At 40.5% G+C, this 26958-nt stretch overlaps 1 protein-coding gene across 1 annotated transcript; it reads left to right on the forward strand.

The window, feature by feature from the left end:
• The first annotated feature begins 9214 nt into the window (after positions 1-9214).
• angpt2b (angiopoietin 2b) lies at positions 9215-25043 on the forward strand. Its single transcript, XM_086062743.1, has 9 exons — positions 9215-10000; positions 12821-12976; positions 13232-13353; positions 15402-15634; positions 16762-16886; positions 18861-18962; positions 20581-20747; positions 22271-22401; positions 22881-25043. The coding sequence occupies exons 1-9, from the start codon at positions 9683-9685 to the stop codon at positions 23039-23041; spliced, it is 1515 nt and encodes a 504-aa protein (XP_085918869.1). The 5' UTR covers positions 9215-9682; the 3' UTR covers positions 23042-25043.
• Positions 25044-26958: the final 1915 nt, after the last annotated feature.

Consider the following 26958-nt stretch of genomic DNA (forward strand, 5'->3'; position numbering starts at 1 on the left):
ACCCGCTTTTATGATCTTCCTCTGTTGTAGTGTTTTTTTCCCCCCTTCTTTACTAATGTGCATTTACATCTCGTCACACAACAATATAACTTAAAACAAGACTGAACACTCCCTAAGCAGTTCAATACGACATGGACTACGTTTACATGCAGTCAATATTCGGATCAAGGTCAGAAGTCCGGTTTGTAAAACAACCGAGGTAACCCATGGTCGTTTGCGCTCGATTGGAATATGCCGTTCGACCGCAATGCACGGACAACGGAATGACGTAAATAACGTCATGTCCGCTTTTAACTGAGAGGCATTCCTCCAATAAATACGACCACATAGGTTGTTTTGAAAAATTTTGAAATTACAACCAAGTGTTACCATATTTTAGTTTAGCGATCTCTATCGGCAATGTTAAATAGGGCAAAAATCCAAAACTGAGCCTCGAACCCGGTCCGTCTGGTCGGAAGACGAGCGCAATTTGTCCAGTGATTGTTTTAGTTTTGACTTCATGTTTTCTTAGTGTTGACTACATGTTTTCGGTCTACAATGGGCCTTTTCCTAATCTCAATGAAAGCCTCATCCTAACCCCAACCATTAGTCCGACGGCGAATTGAATTCGAGGGTTGGGGTTAGGGTTTGTGGGTTTGATTGGCCGCTGACATTAGTTCACAGCTAGCCCCCATAAAGACAAAATAGTCCTTTCTTTTTTCTTTTTTTTTATATCCTCCGCATTGATGAAGTTGAGTCCAGAACAAGAGGCACCAATCAGGAAGGAGCAACTGGATATCCGCAGAAAGCACCAGAAACACAGACATTAAACATACAACACAATGGAAATGCGGTTCGGCCAGAACATAACAAAAAACAATATAACATAACAGCAACTATTGCATTTATATCACACAGTTTGCCAGCATGCCTCTTACTTCTTTAAATATATGAAATACTGATTTCATCTGGAGAGAGGGAAAAAAAACACTTCTGTGGTGGTATTCTGCGGTTGTAAAATCCTTTAACTCATGGACATCAAGAACCAAGCCAAAACAATTCTACATAACAAATGTTCAAGTATTGTTTATAGGCCTTTTAAAGCAGACATCCCAGTATTGACTTGCAATTACAGGTGAAGGCTCATTTCCATTTCGACAAAGGAGTCAGTTTGTAGGATTAAAAAAAAATAAAGTGTACTTTCTGCATCGTAGTCTTTGTATTCCATTCTGGAGAGCAAATAGTCGCGTGGCGATGTAGATTAGTTTGAAACGATTGAATCTCAAGACCATTTAATGCGGCTGTTCAAATTGCGAGATTGACGGCGGTGGCAAGAGAGGATCATCAAGACTTGTGAGCTCAGTTGAAGGGTTTGCAACAGCTGGATCTGATTGAAGCAAAGATGAACAAGACAGACGTGAATAGTGTATAGAATAAAATGGCCTGAGGGTGAGCAAAGTCTTCATTGAATAAGTCAATTACTTAGGAAATTAGATACTATCCAAAGGCCCAATTGAACTTCTTCATATATTTACTCATGGAGCGTTCACATTTTCGATCAATGCCTTATTCATGTGATTAAATTAAATAAAAAAAATAGTTTACTGTGCTTACCTACTACTAACAAGTGGAGTTTTAGGAGTAACAATTGTTACAATGTTTGTATGTACTTTACGATCCATGACGTGCTTTCCAGTCCCGCCAGTAATCATTCTGCTTCAGTCACAAAAGAGGGAAAATGAATGGAAAAAAAGACTGTTCTCTTTTAACCGGCAGAAGAATTAGAAATAGTGGACCGTTTCGCAAAACTACTAATTTACACGAAATATGCTTCCAAACTCCTATTTGTGACCTCTGTTTTACTCGTTTGTTATAACGTCTATGCATTTTCCACTAGGACTTGGTATGTTTCGGTTCTGTGGGGTTGGGTTTTTGTTTGATTTGGGGTGTTCTTGTCTTTTGTCCGTAGTCAGGTTTCCATCCAATTGTTTCAAAATTTTTAAGCGGATTTACTGAAAATGCGCAAAACAGACATGCGACTTATGCCCGTTTCCATCTGTTCTTCTTTTGCGAATATTGAGAGGGGACTCCGCTGCTGTAGGTGGCGGTATACACCATAAAGATGTGATCCACTTGGAAGCGACTGCGATGACGTCGTATGAGCTTCCTTTTGTAATTCTTGATAAACCGTAAAAGATTTCTGTTTCGTCATCTGCCCAAACATACTTTACTTTCTCATCCGACATTGCTTTGGGTCTACAAACGTACGTGTGACAATAATATACGATCAAAACATGCAAGCGTGTATCCGGTAATGCCACTGGTTATTCGCAAGACCTGTTTCCATAGCCAAAATTTTGCACTTTCCTTTTTTCGATACGCTTCAAAATCCACCCACTCTAAGCGTAAAAACTTATTTTTTTCGAATTTTGGGCCCTTTTTCGATTTTTTTGCATTTCCATTTAGTTGTATTTTCGTATTTCTTGAAAATTCAAATAAAAATGGGTGGATAGGAACCCAACTTGATCTTTGTTTCATGTTGCTTGTCTCTCCCCTTGTCTCGTCATGTGTAACCACCTCCACCTGTGTGGTAAAACAATCAGTGCCCTTAGCCACGCGTGTCTTCTCCAGGTGTGTCTTGTGAAGTAATTAGCAGAGGTGTATTCAGGGTTGATTTTGTAGATATTGTTGATTTTGTTTTTGGACCCTAAGTATCTCGTTTTGCCATTTGCTTGATTAAATCCCTTTTTTGACTTCATCCCTGCCTTGCGTTGCCTCCCTGCACTGGGTCCAAAACCAACCTCCACCCCAACACCTAACGGGGCTGGGTATTGCCAACAATCTCACGATACAATGCGTATCACAATACAGGGGTCACAAAACGATACGGATTGTACCCCGACATTGTCTTCAAGGCGATGCGTATCCTGATATTTTACATTGCATACATTTTTTAGAAAAAACATCATATGTATACCCAAACGATATTTTTATCGTGCCGGTTTTCTTCTTCTAATGTTAGCCGCGCTTCCGGTTTTCTAGTCGAAATGCAAAAACGTGACGTAGAACTTCATGAATGAATGTGCAATATCGATTGTGAGCCCTCTGTATCGATACGTATTATTTAAAGAGGCCCACAATGCTATATACCCTTATTGATTTTTGAGCTCACCACACCTCTAGGTTTCCGAGTGAGTGTGAACCAAAACTTATATTGTTTCATAAGTTAAAAACCATAGTGATATACTGTACACTAAATAATATACTGTTTTGATTGTTCTTCTAAATGGTCAGCGTACTGGACAAGTGTTTAAGGTGCAGAGTTCAGTCTCTTTAATCAATAACATGTGTCACATATGGAGATTGTCACTCTTACCTCCCCCTTTGTTCAAGTGAGTGTGTCCCTCCCAATAATGCGTTGCACCTGGACTTTGTCTTTTCAGTCGTGTTTTGAAACTCCAATACACCATTTTTTTCATATAATGCCTGGCCTAAATTTTAGACAGACTTCCATTTGTGATAACTTTAAGTTAATGATTTTTATCGTGGGGGGTTTTCCACCTGGGGCAAAGATTTATGCATTTTTGGTCCAATTCTGTCTTTCTGACAGGCATATCTGGATATGACAGTATTATTTCCATTGTCATTATTTTTTGGAATATGTTTTTGCTTATCTGTCGAAAACCATTTGGCAAACGCAAAACTAACGGCCCACGTAAATGATAGTAGAACATGTCAGTCCTGCCAAGGACACTCAGTTTCACTTAAGCCAGTAAGCAGACAAAAGGTTTAGTCATCTGAGTTGGCTGTAAATGCTCTCATGTGTTCAATATGCTGATGATAAAGTAGTAACAATCAGGCATTAGCCAATAGTTTTGAAGAACCTTTGACAAATAATGGTCGCAAACGCAAACCATCAGGGTGAAATATGTAATATTCACACCCGTCTTGTAAAACACACATAAAATCCGTCTTCAGAGCTTTTTGAGTCACATCAGAGCTCACGCCGAAATATAATTTTTAAGAAGATTTAAAACACATGAACTCACTCCACGACATGCTGTCCACAAAAAAAAAAAAAAAAAAAAAAAAAAAATATATATATATATATATATATATCAAGCTCATCATTGTTTCTTTCTCCCTGCAACTGCATTCTTATGTAAACTCACATGGTCTGGTATTTATCTAGCCGTGGTCTGTGGAGGGTTTAGTGAGCCAGAGTGCGTGTGCATATGTTATGCGGCATCCTCACCGTTTCTCATTTTTTTGCCTTGTTTCCTTCTGGCTAATTTCGAGAAGATTTTCACTCGATCCCTGAGGCTGATCTTCCACGACAACGTTTTCACACCTCAATGTTTTGGTGTTGTTACAAAATCGGCCTTGTCCAAGCCGGTTTTGTCCTTCTCGCACCCCCCTGAACTCTTTCACTCGCCTCCCCAGTTTGTCTTTAGGTGACTTATCTCTGACCGTTCCCCTTCTGTGACTGTGCTGTCCGGCTTCATCCATCTCTTTACCTTCCAATTTTCATTCCGTGTCATTCCGCCCTTTTTCTCCTCAATAACCCTCAGAGGTCTTACGCTCAGCATTTGTCAGTGACACTTTGGACGCACCTTTTCCCTCTCACACGACTGGCTTGATTGAAAACCTTGATGCTAGTGATCCATACTGCTGACAGCATTACACTTGATCACCTAAAGCAGTATGCAACACAGGTGGCTTGCTGCATCAGTGACTACGTTGATGTGAATATCCCTTAAGGTTGTCGACGTGTTTTATTGTTGCAGATTTAATATACTGGTTTGCATGGCCATTTATGGACATTTTCAGTTTGAAGCGTGACAGCGATGCTTTTATATGGGTAATCCAAGATATCTCTCTCTCTCTCTCTCTCTCTCTCTCTCTCTCTCTGCCAAACTATGGCTAGAGTTTATTTGCAACAAAAAACACCTCTGAAAAAAGAGGGGAAAAGAGCACTAACAGAGAGAGACACAACAGAAGGCGCTCCAATTTAGGGAGTTAAAAAAAAAGGGGAACCAAAAACACACAGGGTTAGAGTTAGGGTTTGTAAGTGTGGTCTGCTTTGGTCCACGGTTCCCACATTTAGCACATTTCATGCAGAAACTTTCTCCTGAGGTCTACCCTGCAAGTAGAATTCCATTCCACCTCCATGTTCATGGCTTTAGTCCATGAATATCTTGTTCTAGTTTTACAGATTTCTGTCAGTTGTTCTGGTGGAACAACATCTGAAACTGACCCCGTTAACCCGAATGATGTCCCAAGACAAAAAAAATACATGGGCTGTAACACATGCTCTTATTTGATGGCCATAGATGAGCACCAATCAGTGACAGTGGTCAGAGCTTCAGTACCAGACGCAAGGGTCCAAGCACGCATGTATGTACACGTGCAAAATATGCACACCACCTGCGGTGGATTGCGACAAAGTGGGAAACTGCACCTCGGTGTTGACGACAGGAAACATGGCTACTGAGAGTGTGAGGGATCAGGGGTCATGCTTTCTGTGTTCCACATAAAACCCAGTTAAGTACTAGCATGCAGAGACATATGCAGTGGTAACCTTTAAGTCACATGACACGGACATATTTTCTGGAACGGTAGTAGCAACATAAATCACACGGTATCTTCTTGACAGGGCAGCCTTCCTATAGGAATTCCCTTTCAGTGGCAAACACATCCAAGCGGACGATTTATTTTAATCTATAGTCAGGACCCAGTCCCAATTATTATTATTATTATACATAAAGAATCAGATTTTTTTTAAATTTTATTTTGAAATTTGCTGCCATTTTTTTACCTTTTAAAGAGGTCATTGTTTAACTAACTCCTCCCATGGGATTCATCGGATTGTTTTCAAACTTTGGGTGTTTCATCCAAATATGTTAAAAACGCAAAGTTATTGAAAGCTCTTTATTTCATCACACGCTGTTGCCGTGGGGACGCACTGCTTGCAAAGTAAAACGATGCTGTTGTTGGGGGTCTAAACCTCGGCAAATACTCATGAGATTCTGCACATACACAAGGCCTGGCAGAAACATTTATATTTTAGAGGGATGTGTCAGTACACCAACGTGCCAGTAACTCGATGTGGGCAGAATTGCAAGGGCCCCGTATAGCTGCTTGCAGCTCTAGTTCTCATCTGTTTCCTTGATAGCAACTGCGATGAACGAAAGGTCACGGCAACAAGGCAGTGATGAGCAGCTGCTTCCAATATGTCTATAATCCATTAAATGTGTTGTATTACCTAATCCCAGTGCGGAACATGCAAGGTGCCTCCTACTCATTAACATACAGGCCGGCCCTCACTCACTCACTATAGTTTGAAATCACATGTGAAGCATATTATAAGAATGGAAACAGACATATTGGAGCGCCAAAGGTGATACAAACCGTAACCATATGAAGAGGGCTTTTCTTGTTTATGTTTTCCTTCATTGCTCAAACATAGCCAAGATTGCGATTGTTTAGAATCTGCACACCGGTGTGAGTCCGTGATAAAGCAACAAGGCATTGTAGGTTAAGAACTGTGAAATATCCATACCACTGCAAACTGCAATTCAAAATAATTCCAAGTTGTGAATGTAACTTTCACTGACACTGGCAATAAAATTGATTCTGATTTTAATAAGGGTGAGCAATTTCTCATAAAAAATTCACTACAAAAATCCCAGAGCAGCAACCGTTGTGTTTGTTCTTTTTTGTTGTTCACATTTCAGTTACAATCACAGTCTCAGCCCAGAATGTCGAGCTTTGCTTGTTTTGGACCTCTTCAATTGTGTCATCTTAACACACTGGGGGGCTGAATGCATGATGAGCTTAGTTGCCCTGCATGTCTTTAATGAGGATCACTAACTTCGCTCACTCCGTAGGTTCACCAGGTTCGGATCACCCAAGGTCATCTTATTTGTAGCACAAATCAATGGAGCTAAACTTTGTTTTCTCTCCAGAACACCCCATGTTGTTTTGTTGACTGGCTATGCGCAACAGTGAAGCTATGCTAATATTATTATCATAAATATCCTGCTGTAGACAGTCTCGGCCAGCTTGAGCTAAGGACTTTTTACATTCCTCTTCTCCTCAAGCAAACAGATGCTCAACTGTGTTTGTAGATGGTCGTTAATGAGGGTGCCAAGTGTTTTTGAGTTCCTCAGAAAAGAAAATTTGACCAGAAACCTGCGGTAATTCTGCTCTCTTATGTGTGACGTGAAATGTTGGGTCCCACTGCGTGAATCTGTACCACAAGGCGGATATTCCCGACCACTTGACTAAAATAGCAGATGGCTTCACTGTGAACAGTTGCCACATTTGTTTCTGCAAAGTCTAGTTAAGTCTAATAACTGAACTTTTTTTTTTTTTTAATTTATCCCACTGGTATACGTCGGATTTATGGCGCTCGTTCACCGTGTGTGCCGTACCAAATGTATTCCAGCTTCCCCGTTGTACAGTGAGTGAGTAACAACACTTTAATTGCGCTTTCATCCGAGCGCAGAAACGGAATGCATGAGAAAATCCAGAAGATGTCCAGTGGGATCAACTGTGGTCGTACGTGACCATGTACAGTATTTCTAGTCTTATCTTTCAATTAGCTTTCGTCAGAACAGCAAACCCGTAGCCAACTAGAATTAAATATAAATTGCAAACAATGTATTTTTGCCATTTTTCACCAACAAAAGCTCGGGGATAGCATGAAAACTGGACAGAGGAAGGCCTGAGCCCAGATTTTTACCCCCATCCTCATAACCGTACGGCAGATATGCTAACCACTTGTCCACTGTGCCGTCATTTCATTTTAGTTTATATTCACCTCAATGTAATGAGCCATTACACTCACCTCAATGTATGTTTAGCACCTCATCATCAGAGTCTTGTTTATCTTCTATATTATGCCATGCATGCTTAAAAAGCTCACATATGGTTGTTTCAAACATGAATGCATTAATGCACATAACTCATCTCCGTGTGGGTGTTTTTTTCTTCTTCTTCAATCGTCTCGTAATAGTCAAATTCAAGTTGGTAGATTTCTGCAGTTTTGTGAAAAGGTCAAATTGAATATTATAAATGGCAAGAATATTGCCTATATCACGAGGCTTTACTTGCTACAGTATATCAAGCGTTGCAGGACGTGACTGCAATCAATTATTGGACTTATTTGACGTTTCATATTTTAGATGATCAAATATCTCAATCCAATCAAATCTGGATTTGAACATTTCTTCTGGGGCTTGACAAGGGTTAGAATAACATATTGGCACATACATTATCTGATGCTGTGGCAACACACTGTGTTTCAAAGTGGCTGGATCATTAAGTATCCACAGAATGACGGCAGTGTGGAATGTTCATCGTCCTTGAAAGTTGACGGACGACAGCTGAGGCATGACTGGAAATACAGTATGGAAACTTCCATACAGTACTCTTGTCATGTGATGTGCAATTAACATTAGTGAGAGCAAAGCATGTGTTTGTTTGTTCTTCTTTGGAAAGGCTAATGACAGGATGCAAAAACATGATGCGTGGCGGGCAACTCTCTCAACCATCGGTGAATTTAGGAAAAGCGTGTTGATGTTTGACATGAAAAGCAAACACATCCCTTCTTTCAACGCTCCAAATGAACCCCTCAAGCCCATTTAAGGGATAAGTGTATCACTAAGGCAGCAAAGATAAAGAAGCAGATGAAAAAAAAGCAAATTGTTTGTTGTAGATTCCTAATGTTTCACATGCCATCCAACATGCGGAAGAAAGCAATTTGAGATTATTTGCACTATAATGATCTCTGTTCTTCTTTCATCATCGTCGCAAATTTGCTCCATATGAGCAGCTGTGTCTGCGTAGCTCGTACTACGGCATCCTGTGACCAGAGGGCCAAAAGGTAGAATTCCTTCACCTCTTCTCATGGCTGAGGAGCCCATGAGCAAAGTGTCTAACGCCATCAAAAATGCTTTCAAAGTGCTGGAAAGCTACACAGAGTATCACTAATGGCCGTAATGTGTTAAATGCACTGACCACATTTAATATCATGCTTTAAAATGCAATAATGAAAATTTATATCGCGCGTCTCAACAGCATATATTTACAAAAAACTTTACTCTTTCAAGCTATTGATACAACCTTAGTGTCAAAGCAGAGAGAGCAAGAGAGAGGGAGGGGGCAAAAAGTTGACAAAGTTCTTACTGGAGCTCCGCTGGGCAGGCGTGTGTGTTCATTTTCCAACTTCTGTGAGCTCGAGTAGTGTAAGAGTGTGAAAGTACCAGAGGACGGGTCATTGAGTGAGTGTGTGTGTGCCTGAATGTGTGTGGAGAGGGAGAAAGAACCACTTCGAACAAGACTTTAAGAGCTTTACTGCCAGGATCCGAAGAAGGGCTCTCAACTCTGCTCTTTTCTTCACCAACGCAAGGACAGAAGCAATTTATATTGTTTGTTCTGGATGGACTGAAGAATCTCTATTGGTGCTAGAATCGATCGTTGTTGCTTGTGTTATGTGTTCCCCACCGAGAGGAAAGGCAAGAGCAGGAACCAAGCAGAGAAGGAAAACTGGATGGAAGAGCAATCAGAAGAGAGGAGAAGAGCAGAAGAGATAAAAGAAATAGAGCGGACGGACATTTTAGATCACGAAAGCAGAACAATGCCTGACATGTGTGTTCTTTAAAGAGGACCAGCCACATTCCCTCTCATCCACCCCGAGATGGGACGCATGCTGGGCTTGACGCTGGCCTACCTGGCCCACCTGGTGGCTTGTGCATTGGACTCAGAGCGGCAGCAGCACCATGTGCAGCACGGCCCCTGCAGATACACTTTCATCCTTCCTGAGGTGGAACATTGCCAGCCCCAGAAAAACTTTGAGGTCTCGAACACGCTCCAGGGGGACTCCCCAGCACAGGTCAAATCGGCTGTAAGTCAAACCACTCTCGGTAGGACCCAGAAGAACAGGTCTTCTTGGCAGAGAATTAAGCTGGAGAGTCTGGAAAGTGCCACAGAGAACAATACCCTGTGGCTGCAGAAGGTACAGTCGATTAACTCCCATTGGATGTTCCATATTATGTTATTTGTAATTAACTTTCATTCTCACAAGCCTGGCTCAGATGCTGTTTACACAAAGATCAACCCAGATGTGGATTATGCAATTTGAAATGTTCACAAGGGACTGGAATAGGATCATATGGCATTCTGTGGACTCAGAAGCAGTTCTTTTTTTTATCACAATTGTTTCCTGACAATTTTCGCTCATGACATACGCTTAAGCCTTGGCGGTGGTCTGCACTTTCTCAGATGTCTTGTTTTCACATGTTCTATTTTATTTCTATTTTCTAATCCAAAGAAGACGGCATCTGTTGACAAGCTTTGATTATTGATACGTTCCGGGCTTAACTGGGATTTCCTTGACGCTTGCTGCATGTACAGTATACCTGGCACCAGGTCAATATCTAGAATATGCCGGTATTCTTCACCATACCGTGCAGATGCCAGAACTCCCCGTTGCAGTAAAGAAAAAAACGAGCTTGCTAAAATGAGATGCTGCCAAAATATGGATCATGGTGTTAAACCTTGAGTATTTCACCACCATGGGCAAAAAACAACAACAATTATTCTTGACTGTTCTTATCCTGGTTTAGTAAAATCAGTGATTATCAACGGGACGCGTAATTAGGCACATCCTCTTCCTGGGTGTTTGGGAAGTTCAGTTCCATTTCGCCTGGATTATGACTCCAATGAATTGATGTGATTAGAAGTTGCTGCACAATAGTGTTTGCATTGCTAAGGTCAACAAGCCACAGAACCAGCATTGAACTATTGTGCCAGATCGACGCCAATCCTCTCCACCCGTCTCTCTATTCTTGTCTGCAGTACTCTCAATATTTATTGTATGCATTCATTCAACCCTCAGCCAATCTTTAGTTTGATCCAAAGCAAACATGAGCATATTTCTGTATTTCAAAATAGAATATTATGAATACCAAAGCTAAACATTCTCACCAGAAACTAGATTTTTTTTCTTCCTGTCTGCCCTCTCTGTCCATCTCCATAAATTCTCTCCGGATTGTTGCAAATTTAGATTATATTATAAGGCGATTATACAGTATCTACTTCTCATCTCACACCTTGACTTGTCAACCGTCAGATCTCCTATATTCTTTTTCTCTGCAAATACATACATGAAAACACAGACACGCACACACACACAGTTCACACAATTCCCCTGTGTGCACTCTGTCTGAAGCTCAAGTCTGTGAACCAAGGACTGCGCTTCCACAGCAAGCATCTCCCTTGAGACGGCGCGGTATGCATGAGTCTGCAAGATCGAAAAAGGCAGCGATGGAAAGAAAGGGATTGTTCTGTGTGTGCTTTAGAGAAAATGGCTAAAAGGTAGAGTAAAAAAGCGCTACACAACACATCTCGATCTTCTAGTGTTGTCGAGTAACGTGTATTTCTGTAACAATTGCGGCGCCATCGTACGCCTTTTCGGTTGGCTTTGTTTTCCTGTCAAATTCAGTATATACGTTTTCTTGACTGAAGCTATTTGGATACAAATCTGTCAATCAATCAGTCAAATATGTGGATTATTACTCAGAGATCTCCAGAGACTTTATAACCCTTACAGTCAACTGTCTAACCAAGAGACAATGCACAAAAAACAGAGCGCACACCAGGGTCACAAAGTAACCAAGTGCAAGGGAATAACATTAATTTTTCAAATTCCTTCTCTGGTGTTTTCTAAGAAACTCATGTTTGTTTACTTTTGTCCGAGCCCCCAACGCGACCTCCTGCCGGGTCCCTTTTTACTCGCTCCCTCTGCTGCCTAAGGGGGGTTGGCAGCAGAGATGTGAGCAGACTTTTGTTTTTTTCTATTAATAGCCTGAGCAGCTTATGCTAATGTCGGAATGCTGTAGAGATGCGGGAGGCCATGTGACACCCAGTGAACTCATGTCCTGGTGAAATACTGCCAGCCCCAATTTGCTGCTTCACCTTGTTTATCCACTTCTACTTTTTTCACATGTACTCGATCCAAAGAGGCTTAAACTGTTGCCACAAAACAATATGGATATTGATTGAGACATCAATTATGACCGAAACATCCCTAATAACCACCCTGGTGTTCCTCTGCTGCTGTAGCCTGTAATTATGTGAACAAATGAGTGTAATGGCTTGACAAGTCACACACAGATTCATCTGCTTTCCCTTCATCTGCGCCTTTTAGATACATTAGAAGAGAATTACGCTTCATCCTAAATGTGATTTTCTGGGCGCAGTGTATTACAAAGCAGCAATTAGTTCAACGAGGAGTGGAGAGGGAGTGTAGCTACCTTTGAATTGGGAGCCATTACTGGTGAAGAGCTTCAAGTGCATGATCCAAGGATCTTAAGCTCTTCCGTCAGAGATTGCTTTAATCAGTGTGGTAAAGGCTTCATTTGGCTTCATACTATGAGTGTTTTTATTAAGCTTGAATGTGAAAGTTTGATTTACAAACGGAAGGGTTGGAAGGACATTGTTTAAAGTGGACGATTAGAGGCATGGAATGGACCAAGAGAGAGGAGTATTGTCTCTGAGTCAATATCTCAAGACTTCTCTATTAGAGACCCTCAGTCAGAAGGTTGAATGGATGGTTTTCATTCAAGAGTAAGATGGATCACAGTCATTTAAGTCCGTTTCAAAATATCCTCATGTGCCTAGTATTGTCACAGCTGCAGGCCCATTATCACCTGAAGTTGAGTCTGAAGTGTTTGTAATGCACTTCATCAAATCCTCTTCCATTGAAATGACATCATCTGCATTGTGCCATTATCCTACATTCAACATGACGGGGCAATGTTGTTTCTTTCATCAGCTGGAGAACTTCATCCAGGAGAATGTTCGCTCTGGCATGGAGGAAATAAAGAGGACGGCTGTGCACACCCAGACAGCCGCCATGCTGGAGATGGGGACCAACCTCCTCAGTCAGTCCGCAGAGCAGACTCGCAAACTTACTGATGTTGAAACTCAGGTGGGCCTAGGAAGAACCTGTGAGAGGCTTGAGCTTTAAAAGAAACACTTCCATCACTACTAAAGTGCTAATGGAAAATGCTAATAAATTATTGCTATTCAGGTATTGACACATTGAGATATTTTCAGCCTCTGACAAGACGTCGATTAAAACAGAAGTTAGTCGTAAAGTACATATGTGTTTTCAATTACTAGAATTCCAACTTTTCATGGCATAACTTTAGCAGCTAGTCTTGACTTTCTCTTCACACTGCAGGTAATAAACCAGACGAGTCGCCTGGAGATCCAGCTGCTGGAGTACTCCCTTTTTACCAACCGTCTGGAGAAGCACATACTCCTGCAGAATCAGGAGATCTCACATCTCAGCGACAAAAACAGGTGAACACTAATGAATCGCGAATAATGAAACAAACAGGAAACACACTATGGCAAAAGATGCACTTCAAGAAAGACAGTCGGACGAAACAAACACACACAAAAGAGGTATAGGGGGTGGCAAACTAAACAAACAAACAAACAAACAAACAAAAGGAAGGCAAACACCCAAAGCCAGCTCCCGCTCCTGACCTGACCTCCAGCTTTTTAAGCTGTGGCCACTAATGACCACAGCTAGTCCTGCACCTAAACCCAATGAGGCAATGAGTGCTCCTCCCCTGCCCTGATTGGTGTACCGAGTCGGTAATGGTCCACTAATCAGGGAAAAGCACTTACACCGTCCACATCCAAAACACATACACAAAAAAAAAAACTGCCACGAACATCGGGGGCTGTAAACACCCCCCCCCCCCCCACACCTAACCAAGGAAAAACATTTAAAAAAGGTTTGCACCAAAACAAAAAACACCAAAACATGTCCACCAACTAAACGTTCCCAGAAAACAAAACCTAAAACTATCTTTTGGGACTTGCCGGGCTCGAGGCGTGCAGCCCCCACCAGGGAATCCACTTTGCCCAGGATTCGTCCCAAAAATAATAAACAAAAACAATAAACGGGTGCCCGACAGAGTGGTTTTGAAACAAAACCAAGCTGGACACCCCTACCCTAAAAATAAAATAAAAATAAATAAATAAATAAATAAATATCACTGAAGGAACAAAAGTGCACCACCTAAACCAAACACCTCAACCCCGTGGCTACCGCGGATCCCGGACGAGCCCCCAATTGTTACGCGCCGGGTGGCACGCAAGTAATATTAGGGAGCGGGTTGCACACATGGAGGAGGGAAGTGGTGAAAAAGGTGGCAAACTGAACAAAACGGGTGGACATGAGGTGGAACAACACACGAATGGGGCAACACATGACCCAATACTATACCACCAAACACAGAAACTAAACAAAAGTCTATACTGTCAAAGTAACACTCAAGGAAATACTGACTGCAGAATGTAACCGATAGTTGTTATGGCACTCTAATGAATCGTGGATAATAAAACAAACAGGAAACTAACTATTGCAAATGGTGAACTCCATGAAAGACAGTCGGACGAAACAAAAACACACAAAAGAGGTATAGGGGTGGCAAACTAAACAAACGAACGAAGGAACGAACGAAAGGGAGGCAAACACCCAAAGCCAGCTCCTGCTCCCGACCTGACCACCAGCCTTTTAAACTGTGGCCACTAATGACCTCAGCTGGTCCCGCACCTGAACCCATTGAGGCCCCCCTCCGCTGCCCTGATTGGTAAACTGAGTCGGGGAAATGGTCTACCAATCAGGGAGGAGCGCTCACCCCGTCCACAACCAAAACACATACAAAAAAAAAAAATAATCGTGGGCCGTAACATCACTAACCACAACATTAGTCTTATGAATACAAGAGGTGCATCAAAAATGTGCATTGCCAAAGTGGTCTTGATCATATAAGAACTGGGAACGGCTATCAAAACCAAAACGTTCCGATCTGAAAAAACATGGCATTCACAGTATAATAAGCATTGTGAAAGCAAGTTCAAGTATGTGCAGTAAAATGGCAGCGCTCGCTAGGAGGGGTTTCCTATTCTTCTTAGTAGAATCACAGGAACATGAGGTCAGATTTTGGTCAGCACGGGTTCAATGCGAGTCAACAGTCAGCATGAAAAGAAGCGGGTGCTTTTGTCCTAATGTGATGGTTGTTTTTCTTTCCTTTCCATCATTTTCACCCAACGCCACAGACGGATTCCACCGCCTCTAGCTTTTTCACCTGTTACATCTGTTTCTGCTTGCCCCCACACCTCTGCCTTTGGGCCCCACTGGTTTATTATATGACAAATTAAGAAATACGGTACATACACGTCGCGGTAGAACAAAGTGGAAATAGCTTATCAATTATAATTGGTCTAGTAATCAAACATTTCTACTTCACTACAGTATTCAGAAATATTGGAATATGTTCAATAAAAACACCTTAAACGCGGCATACTGACATTTTCTTTTCTTATTTTATCAGTTTCCTCGAACAGCGACTATTGGCGCTGGAGGCTCGTTATGGGATGGAGCTGCAGGGCTTGCAAAGAGAAAAGCAGCAGTTGCGGGAAGTGATGCAAAGGCAGAGTCGACTGGTCGGCCAGCTCCAGGGCGAACTGGCCGGCGCAACTTTCAACAACACATTGCTGCAAAGGCAGCAAGCTCAGCTCACGGACACAGTTGAGCAGCTGCTAGCTTTGGTCAATCACTGTAATGGTAAGACAGATGAAAACAAATATTGTATCTACTGTATATTTTGTGTACTATACATTAGCGTCTAAACCGATCTAATTGGTTGGATCGGATCAGCAGATATTTTGCATTTAATGCAAAATATGTGATAGGTTGGATTTGTCATAATTTGCCGATCAATTATTAGTGCCATGTTCCCCCCACTATTTTCTGTGTATTCTGGGTTTAATTGTCATCATTAGTGCACTCTATTGTGGTTTAGATCCTATTTAGTAGACAGAACATTTGTGTTAGCCTTGCTTTGCCCCACTGTCATATGGTGTTCCACAGGGCTCAATTTGGAGGCCCCTGCTTTTTAAAATATTTTACTGCACTGTTATGTGGATGACAGTCAGATCTTTGTCCCGCTGAGCAAAAAGAACACTTTCGTCTTGCCTGGAGGAAGTCAATAACCTTGCTCTGCAAGCTAAATTCTCGCGGTATTTGTGAGTTCACAAACTCCCGAGAATACATCTTGTACCAAGCCCGTTGAATTCCACCAATCCGAACCACCAATCACAGAGCGACATTATGTTTGGGGCGGCATATGCAGCTGTGACATAACCAGGAAGCGCCGACGGTTGACACCGTGGCAAATAAACTAACCTAACATGGACGAATGGACACTGCAATTAATTCTGTTCTTGCAGAATTACTCACCGTTTCCTTGTTGAATGTTTAACATCGGCGCTTCATGCATTTTTGTCTTTTTTTTCTCCCTAAGACTAGACCGAAGACATTTTCATCCGTTGCCGCGATTGGTCAAAACAAACGTGTACAAGATGCTGCATCGCAAGTATTGTACACAATGTCCCGCCTTTCCCGAACAAATCACCGTGGAGCAGTCCCAGATTGATATTGAGTGAATCACAATTCTCAATCTGGCTATTGCCAGGTTAGGAAATCAACGCCTAGATGGCACTGAATTTCTTGAATTTCAGTGAATAGAAATAACATATATAAATTAAATTGATTTAATGTTACTAGTTTGAACTGTCTTTGTTATTGACTTGATGATTTTTTCCCAAGGCATTTCAGTGGCCGTCAGGTGTACGTAGGATATTGAAAACATACTGAAAACTTGCATTTGTATGTTTTTTTCCCCCCTTCAGAAATCTCCCATGTGCCCATGCAGGAGCTAACTTCTTTCAGGGATTGTGCAGAGATTCTACATTCTGGACAAACAGCGAGTGGGATATACAGCATACGCCTCACTAACTCCACCCACTCCGTCAAGGTAGTGCAACTTTAAAGGTCATTGATCGCCTCTAGTAAATATCACCTAAATGACTGTGACAGCATCTTTTTTTAAGTAGTATGTAATATGGAGTATATGTTGATGGAAATGCCATGCTGTTTTTGTTTCTTGTTATTAGTCCCCAAAGGCCTTGTGGTGTGTATGTGTTGCTGAATGCAATGTCAGAATAACTTGGAAGCTCGCTGTCAATGTAGTGTAGTAACAAGCCCTTGTTAATTCGACCGTGGCCTCCTTCAGCGGCAAACCCACTCCTGGTTAGGATTCAAGGCAGGTGTCCTCACTGTCTGCTCTCAAGATAGCAGCATTTTTTATTCATCACTTTTACTTAAGTTTGCTGGCTGGCACCTACTCCTCAGTTTGCTTTTTTTCTTTTTTTTATCGTGTGTGTGCCTATTCTTCGTCAACCCCTGTGGGCAAAGCAGCCAGGTGTTAAGTTGTTGTGCCATGTGTTTTCTGTCAACGGGGGCCAATGTTCGTTCCCAGTGATGCAAGTTATTACACCCCAAATCACTGCTGCTTTCAATCTATGCCATGAATGAGGCTGGCAAGCCGGGTGGCTTCAATAAAGTGGGGCAGATGCAGTTTTGTTCTATTTTTCAGAGATTTTGAGTTCTCACTTGGACAAGCTTCCAAAAGTAATAAATGTGTCTCAGTCGCGGTGAGTAAATTCAGCAAAGGTCTACATATTAATCACTAAAGCTGTGAACAATGGGAACAATTTCAAACTAAATTAAACATTTTAGTGGAGCTCTTTGTCAAGAGTGGGGAAAGCTGGTATACGGTTTGATTGACCTGGCATGTCAAAATACATGTTTTGTATTGTTGTATAGCAAACAGACAAATAATAGCTAAATATGCAGTAACTGCTGCGTTGTCAACCGTCAGTGAATAAGTGATGGCTAAATGGAAGCCTTGACAAAATCACTACAATTTATAAATCCAATGTCAGGGTTCTGTTGGGTGGTGGGCATACCAAAGGATTTTAACAGTCTGATGACTTTTTTCTGCATTTAACTCATTCATTCCCAGCCATTTTCACTGAGGCAACCGCCATTTCTTCCAGCTGTTACTGTTGCTGGATTTTGACAGATTTTGCAAGGCCCGCAGAATATTGTGTTTTATTGCTATACAAACATGGAACCTACCAAAAGAAAGATTTGAATCTCTTCTTTCATCAAGAAAAAAAAAGTATATTTGTATCTGTTTCCGTTTTGCAGCAATTAGCATTAGAATATAGCTAAGTTTAATCATTATTCACATTCCTGGTGAAAACACTGTCAAAAAGAGCTTGTTGCAACATGGCCTGATCTCTTATACTCTGCTGTCACCCTTATGGATATTTTTTGTAATAACTACAACTGCTTTAAGACACCTCTTCCTGATCATAAGCTGCATCAAAGCCCTCCGTATGCTCCAGCATAAAAAAAACACACATACAAACATATAATAAATATATGTGTTGGGGAGTGAAGGACAAAGCATTAAAAACGTTTTTACATGTTTTTGGGTTTGAATGAGAGTCAAAGTTGCTATCACCAAAGTTATTATAATAATAAACAGATTTGGACAATTTACAAAAGCTGGCAGGTCTGTCATTCATCATTTGTCAGCGCCTTGGGCACCTTTCCGTCATCGTCAATCCGTCATTTTATTTGAACCATGCTTCCGTCATCACTTTGTCACCGCTATTTTAGGACTGACAGAGGTGTGGGCATTCCATCAGTACTGACCATTATTCGTCAGTAAAACAGGCATCCGTCCTAAATGGCCTGAGAGACCAGTGAGTGACGATTACAACGACAATCGAAAACCCGCTTCCGTTAGTGTTCAGTCCGTCATTTTCAAGTTACTCCTTATTCGTCAGCAAAACGGTCGTCTGTCAGTACTGACAGAATTGCCACCTTCGAAGATAAGTGATAGCTTTTAAATAAGAAACGACTTCTGTTTGACCAGGTTTTCTGCGACATGGAGACCAGAGGTGGAGGATGGACCGTGTTCCAACATCGTCGAAACGGCTCAGTTGATTTCCATCGTGAATGGAAGGACTACAAATTGGTGGGTCCATCCAAGGGTTTGGCGCATCATTCAGTAACGATTTGTGTTTTAGCGTGACGAGGCGTGGGAGTGCCACCATGCTGTATGATCCCAGGTGACCTGCGGTTGTTATGTTTGGCAGGCCTCATGCACCCCCCCACCCCCCCGTGTTATCGCACCTGCTCCTACTCACTCCACCGTCAGACTCCCTCTCGTCCAAACATGCATTTTCAATGACCCATGGAGAAAGATTACTTTTGTTAGCAGTTTTCAAGATCTCAATGCTTGGTTGACCATGAAGCCGTATTTTCACCAAGCAATTCATTTCTTAATTGCCACAGTTTGGTTTGGGAAAGCCTAACAGGGGGAGATCCTTCAGAGAAAGAAGGAGATTGAGGCAGCCAGGGGACAAAACCCCTCCACGAAAATCCTTCAAGAACAATATTTTTACAAGTGCATGGTAAATATTTGGCTCGGTGCACAGTTGAGGCATGGGAGCACAGAGGCCCTGTTGGTGGCAGATAACATATTTTATTTGATGCAGGTCCCCGCTCCTAATCCCGCTGACTCCAATCAATATCACTAAACTGTTGTGCCCAGGACTGCAGGTCACATGATAAATGAACCTGGACTCTATATATCTTGCCTCACAGCAATCTCTTGTGGGACAGTCAGACAAAATGACTCAAACATTCAGTGGCAAACAAGGGTATTGTTTCTTTCCTTAAGACAGTTTATTTTCTTTGCTTCTATGGAAAACCAGGACGCCTATTGATTTTTAATGAGTTACATTTCCTGAGGTTAAAGGTCAAATCAGTACTTTTAGCTCTTATTGCTGTTGCTTAAAGGAAACATATTGGTATGCTTCTGGAGAGCAATGTTAAAATAAAATAAAAAGTCAAATTTTAGCCAACAAGTACTTTTTTCACTCAATGTTAGCTATTAGCGTATAGCTATTTTTAGCTTTATTGAACATCTGTACAAATAACTGAAGCCAAAGTATACATGTCATACTGTATTTTTTGTGTGTAAATCACGACTCAACCTGTTGTGATTTTCAGCCCCATCGTTTGCACTACATTAGCTTTATTGTTGATGTTAAATTTTTGATCATATTTTTTATATTGAATTGACTATTCTAATTGTCTCCTTTGAGTGACCACTGGGAGCACAGTAGTAAAAGCGGCAGGAAATTAATAGATGTATTTTTCATTACCACTGATTACCCTGGCACTTTGTATAAGTGTTTTATAGCGTTCAAGAGCTTTCATGCCTTCATACATCATGCAACAGTTTCTTCCGCAACATCATCACCATTATCTTCATTTGTTTCCCATTAAAAGTGAGTCAGATGTCCTTGTCCGGATCCACACCGAATGCACCCATAAAGCAATTATTTAAGTGTCGAGAGTCAGGACGGTGCTTTGAAAGCATATTAAAGCAAATTTAAACCTCAACTGACTCATCACTAGGGCGTCTTCCAAAACCGAGTATTTAGCTTCCCAAAGTGTCCTGCCATCTGAATGATAAATGGGACTCTTAAATTTAGTTACATTATCGTATTAACTGCAAACAAGCTTAGCAGGTCCTTGGCAAAAGCGCCCGCTCATTAGCCTCTTTGTCTTTGCACCCTATCCAGGGATTTGGAGAGGTTTCTGGGGAACACTGGCTTGGAAATGACATCATCCATAAACTGACCACATCCGGGGAATATAGCCTGCATGTCCAGTTGAAGGACAAAGATGGGAACGAGGCCTACTCGCACTATAAACACTTCTACATAGAGGGCGAGCAGCGCAACTACAGGTAACATGAAACATATTTCATCCTTACTTGTTAGGATAAACATAAGCAATAACATGAATAGCAACCACAACACAAAGCTTAACTGACAAACAAGATCGAGCGCGAGAGCGCTGCGATTCCTTTCCGAGCCGACGTCAACGTTTATGTTTCACATCAATTTCAGAGTGATTTGTTTCTGACTGTCGAGATGAATGCTGCGTGAGATGACAAGTCCTAATCACACGTGGGTGTGCGCTTACCAAGATCTGCAGCAGCGTACATAACTCCATTTAGTTTAGTTTGTTCCACGTAATTAGCGAGATAAGTGTGTTGAAGCTCCCGAGGCTAGATGTGTAAAAAGTAATCGATTCATCGACAAGTAATCAATGACATGTTTTTGTTTTTTTCAAATTCAAGACATAGGTATAGAATTTATTGGTAAACAAAATGAACAGGGAGATTTTTGAATTCACCTTGAATTCAGAAATCGTTGAGTTCTTGTATTCCCCATCTGCTAGTTTTGCTAGATAGCTAGTTCTATTACTAGAATTGCTCAAATTGGCATTGCAAATCATGCATCTACGATGCTTACTCCCATCACTCAACTCTATATTTATAAAGAACTTTAAAACAACCACTGCTGTTTTCTTAAGATGGAACCCGAGGGGCAGCAATGCATATACGATGAAAACAGCGGAGGCCCCAGAATTGAACCCTGTGGAACATTGTACGTTCCAATCCAATTGTGAATGTAAGCACATATTAGTATGAAAGGATTACGTTAATAAAGAAATCACACGACGTACAATAACAACAGCCACAAGTTGACTATGAGCGCCACAAATTCCCTGCAGCGCAGAGAGGCAAAGCAATGTAGCGTGATCCATTCCATTAATCAATGAAATAATCAATACTCAAACTATTCAATAGTGATATCCCTACTTTCCTTATAAACTTACAAATTCAAAAGGAGCATTTCTTCGTTTGTATATCACAAATGGTTTCCTCTTGCTATGTTGTAAGTCACATAACTCAGGGGGAGTCCTGTCCTAATGAGAAGGAAGCCAAGCCAGCAGCGTCACACATAACTACACAAAACCGTTCATGCTGAATGAAAATTACTGTGTGACTTCATAGCGGTCAGTAGATATATTTTTTTTTTTGCAGCCAGCACTGCACGGAGGAGAAATAAATAAATGATAAATGATTTGGATTCATGGTACTGTAAACTTATATCCTGCCAATGTTTAAGACTTCTTCTCGACTGTCCAGTTTTTTCCTCTAAAGGAGCCAGACGCTGAAATTGGCTTCGCAGTGAGTTGAGGCTGGAGACAGATCCTAACTAAAAAAAAATCTCAAATCAGGACAGAGCTGTTTGCATGAAAATGTAGAAACTCACTATTGAAGCTACAATACAGATTACAAGATGGTAGATAAAACATAAAAAGGAAGATTGAATACAGACAAGTTAACTCGAATCAATCGTACTGCTAATACTTCAGACAGCCCGATTCCAATTTTTTTCCCAATGTTTCCAAATGCAGCCTCCACATCGAGGGCTTCAATGGGACGGCTGGACGAACCAACAGCATGGCCCACAGCGGCACCCAGTTCAGCACCAAGGACAGAGATAACGACCGCTGCACCTGCAAGTGTGCTCAGTTGGCGTCTGGAGGTGCGACGCTTCCCAAACACCTTAAGATTGTTTCATTTTGTCTTGCTTGAATGTAAACATCGCTAACAGTCTCTTTGGATAGTGTAGAGACGGAAAAAGTATGTTTACTATGTATGTTCTTACGTCAAACTGATACTTTTGGAAAGATAGTCCCTGGTAAAAGTAGTACTAAAGCAATGAACCATTTAATATTTACGTCTTTTTTTTTTTATGTCGTGTAATCAAGGATCTCCAATCATCCTGGGAATTGAAAAAGTTAACAAGCCTATTTTGACAAAATAAGAAGTAGAATGTGCTTATATATGTTTTCAAACATAGGAAGTAGAAGTCAAAACTCAATTTACGCACGGGTACGGTACAAGAAAACCGTAGTTATATATAGTTATACATTTTAAACACTATCTAATATCACCAGTGTAAACTTTAATACACTAAGTCATTTTTTTTCTCCCTCTTTTTTTGCCATGTTTCCTCGCTAGGTTGGTGGTTCGAGGCTTGCGGCCCGTCCAACCTGAATGGTGTGTATTACCCCGGCTCATCCAACGTGGTTCGCTACAACGGCATTAAGTGGTACTACTGGAAAGGACCAAATCTGATGGCTACAATGGCAACCATGATGGTGCGCCCAGCAAACTTCTAATGACTGTTTAGTTTAGGTCAGACGTTCCTCATCCATCATGGAGACCACAATATTAGAGAATGTGATAAACGCCCTGATGTGAATGGACACCCTACCAAAAATGGTTTATATTTCTTATTGATGCCACAAAATGGCTACTCAATGCATTTATATGTTAGACCAAAACTGCCAAATTTAAATATAAATGAGTAAATAAATAAAAGTGAAAATAAAAACGGATATAAAAAATATAACTTAAAAATTAAATACAAAAAAAATACAAATGCAAATAAAAACAACAAAATATGAATATATCCATAAATAAATAGAAATAAAGGAAAAAAAAAAAAAAGAGATTCAAAAAAATCTAAGTAAATATAAAAAATAAATGTGGAAATAAATACAAAAACAAATATATAAATGTAATTAAATATCAATTAATAAATAACTTGTTGTCGAGCAAATCGCAAGTCGCAAGTTGTGGTGACAGTGGACAAGATAGTTGTCCATTGCTGGAGTTTTCCATGCAACCCGGCGACACTTCCTTGTTCGCCGACCCGCTCATTCGACCATTAAAAAGGCAGTCTGCAACGGCGGAGTCTAACCTAAGATAGATAGAAGATTTTATTTTTTGAGTTTTGTTTATTATTTTTGAATTTATTTTTACTTTATTTATTTATGGATATACTGTATACATTTTTTCCCATTTATATGAATTTTTTGTATTACATTTTTGAAATATATATTTTTTATCCGTTTTTATTTTCACTTTTATTCATTTATTTATCAATTTGTTTATTTACTTATTTTTATTTTTTGCAGTTTTGGTCTTCCATACATTTAAACATATTTCCTCAACACCAAGAGGTCTCAAGATGCGGACTAAGCACACAAACAGCTAGGGCTGGACTGGCAAGCATTTGGAGGTATAACTATTTCTTCGATTCAATATGTCAATCAATACCACAACATGGGCTTCGTTAACATCGTTATACTGTCACCAAACCAAGGACAGCCCTAATAAATGATTTTGCCCTTCCAAAAGTGAAACATTCCAGTTCTTTCCTGTCCTGCCTCTCATGAATTATTCATTTTGGAGTGATTTTTGCTCATAAAAGCACATTATACATCCTGGCTAGTGTGATTTACTCCCGAAATGAAACATTTGTTATAACATCTTGGGACAGTTAAAAAGAATATAGCATGTTTATTTCCTGTTGTTTGGGCAGCCCCACACTTGACTTGCACAGCTGTTAGGATGAATTATCCAGTAGCAGCAGTCCCTGCGGTTCCTATTAGCGTGCAAATGTTTTCCACCTGTATCAGCTGTGCACACTGAGCGTGCTCACAGAAGAGGATAAGGTCTGGTCACTTTGACACCGGCTGCTCATTGTGCTGCTCTGAGTGACATCTGGCAGTTTAACGAACCGGACTGGCGATATCATGATTTCAGTCAGTGGAAGAAACATCTATTTGCTGATAATGTAAAAATATGTTGCGAGCAGTGAATTCCTCTGTTCTCCGTAAATTGCCTTTCTTTGAGAGGCTTCACTGAACCTGTGAAGGACTCAACCAGCCTTAACTGTCTTTGATTTACTACTCTATTAGGAAAGATGCAGGACATGCTCAACGCAGTGGAATTGCTCCGAACAATGCGGCTCTATTAAATCGCCGGAGCACCGTCTTAATGTTCTATATAAGCGTAAATATGCAATAAAATCACGTCATAATATGTATAGAAAAATGACTGTGGTAGCACTGATTGTGATAACACACACACACATACACGGGAGCCACGCACACAGCGCTAAGATCAAGTGGCCGCCTGGCTTTGTTAGTTTATTAGAGCCTCCAAGGACTGGACAGGCTATAGATCACAATGGGGCCAAGCTGGGAATGAATCCATCAAAGCGACTTTAATAAAGTCGAGGTTTGGCTGACTGGCTCAACAGATGAAATAGTTGCGTTCGGGTCCAGTGGAGAAGCCCAAACTCCCGACTTTTCCCAATCCCTGTTTATTAGACAGTTATTTGAGGGAGAGAAAGAAGATGTGTGTTGCAATGTAAGCCAATCTTCTCCATTGAGGCAGAACACTATGCACAATCCATATCACAACACACAAATAAATGATTTTGCCCTTCCAAAAGTGAAACATTCCAGTTCTTGCCTAAATACTGTATATATAAATATGCACGTCAGTTCATATTTTAACACATTTGCTCCCAAAAATGTATAAATATGTTCTATTTTAAATATTACCATGCTCCCAAAGACACATTTATACGTTTTTAGAAGGCTTTGATGCGGCCTCTGAACTGAAGAGAATGCTGGAAGCAATGGTAGTTATTACAAAAAAAGGCCAGGAGGTGGCAGCAGAGTATAAGAGATCAACTAGGGTCATGTTGCAAAAAGCTCTTTCCCCCACTGTTTTAAACAGATTTGTGAATAATGATGAAACTTAGCTATATTCTAATGCTCTTGCTGCAAAACGGAAACAGATGGAAATATATTCCCCCCCCCCTTTTTTTTTTTTGATACTTTTTTTTCCTGATGAAAGAAGAGACTCTAATCTTTCTTTAAGTAGGTTCCATAATTTTATAGCAATAGAAGACAATATTCTGTGGGCCTTGCAAAATCAGTCAAAATCCAGTAAAATAGCCGGGAGCAAAGGGGGTTGCTTCAGTGAAAATGGCTGGGAGTGAATGTTAAGTACACGTCACATCATACATTATGGTACTCTCTCTCTGTCTCTCTCAATATGTCTGGACTTAACACACAATTTAACTTACTAACAACCTCTCAGAACCCATTGTTTTTGTAATTTAAGGACTACCTGTATACAATTATATAAAACTATAAATAATTATAAATTAAAATGACCATTTAATGTAGTTATGTTTAAGTTACAGTGTTTAATGTTGAAAAAACTATAATATTTAGAAAAAAAACTGAGTACTTATTACTTATTTTTGGAATTGATATTACTCTAAAAGAAGCAGCTGTTTTATTGAATACTTTTTGTCAACCGGATATACACAATTTAACTTTTTTTTTTTTTTAGGTTAACACAAAACCATTAATTAAAGGTGTATTTTATTGATCCATACACACCACAGGATAAATGGTTGACAAAAGGTCTAACACTAACCCAACTTCACCAATGGATTTTCCGGTTGAACTCCAAAATCGACAAAGGGGAAGTTAACGTTTACTTATTCTTACTTTTTTTTAATATATATATATATATATATATATATATATATATATATATATATATATATATATATATATATATATATATATATATATATATATATATAATTGATTGTTGGGAATAAAGTTTGATGAGGATAAGAAACTGAATATCTACTGCTGGATGTTTCATGCAAAGTTAGGAACTAACTTAGTCTTGTCTTCTTCAATATTTGTATTATATAGATTTTTTTCTTTTATAAATGAATGAAATAAAACGAAAATATTTTTTTTAAGTAGCAATGAAATAACTTAAATAAAACAACCAGAGAGAAATGAGCTAGTGAGTGAATGCATGTGCACCATTGCAATGTATGTTTATCCATTACTCGGTGTTGCATGAGCAGTTTCGGCTTGACTGAGAAATGGTGCCGCCGTAACGCAGAGTGCTCATAAGTCTTTGTCTCTCCCCTCTTTTGCTTCCATGTCTTTGATTCATAACGGGTATTTTGGCCGGCCGGGGCTCGGCCCAGGTATGTGTTGGCAGGCGTGCAAAAAGAGGAAGTGCTTGGGACTGATTTGTCCTAGTCATCTGTGCTGTGTGGTTTACTGTGTCAGCATGCAGAGCATTTACCTGTGGTCATCGAAAAAGCAATACCAGCCATATATCAGCCTGCCACTTGCAATACATCAGCTACTATTTCTTGCAGTTTTTTTTTCCCCTTTAGACAAAAAGCAAAGCAGCA

This window comes from Leptonotus elevatus, chromosome 19 (assembly GCF_054856555.1).
Source record: "Leptonotus elevatus isolate MCC_2025b chromosome 19, RoL_Lele_1.0, whole genome shotgun sequence".
Taxonomy (NCBI): Eukaryota; Metazoa; Chordata; class Actinopteri; order Syngnathiformes; family Syngnathidae; genus Leptonotus; species Leptonotus elevatus.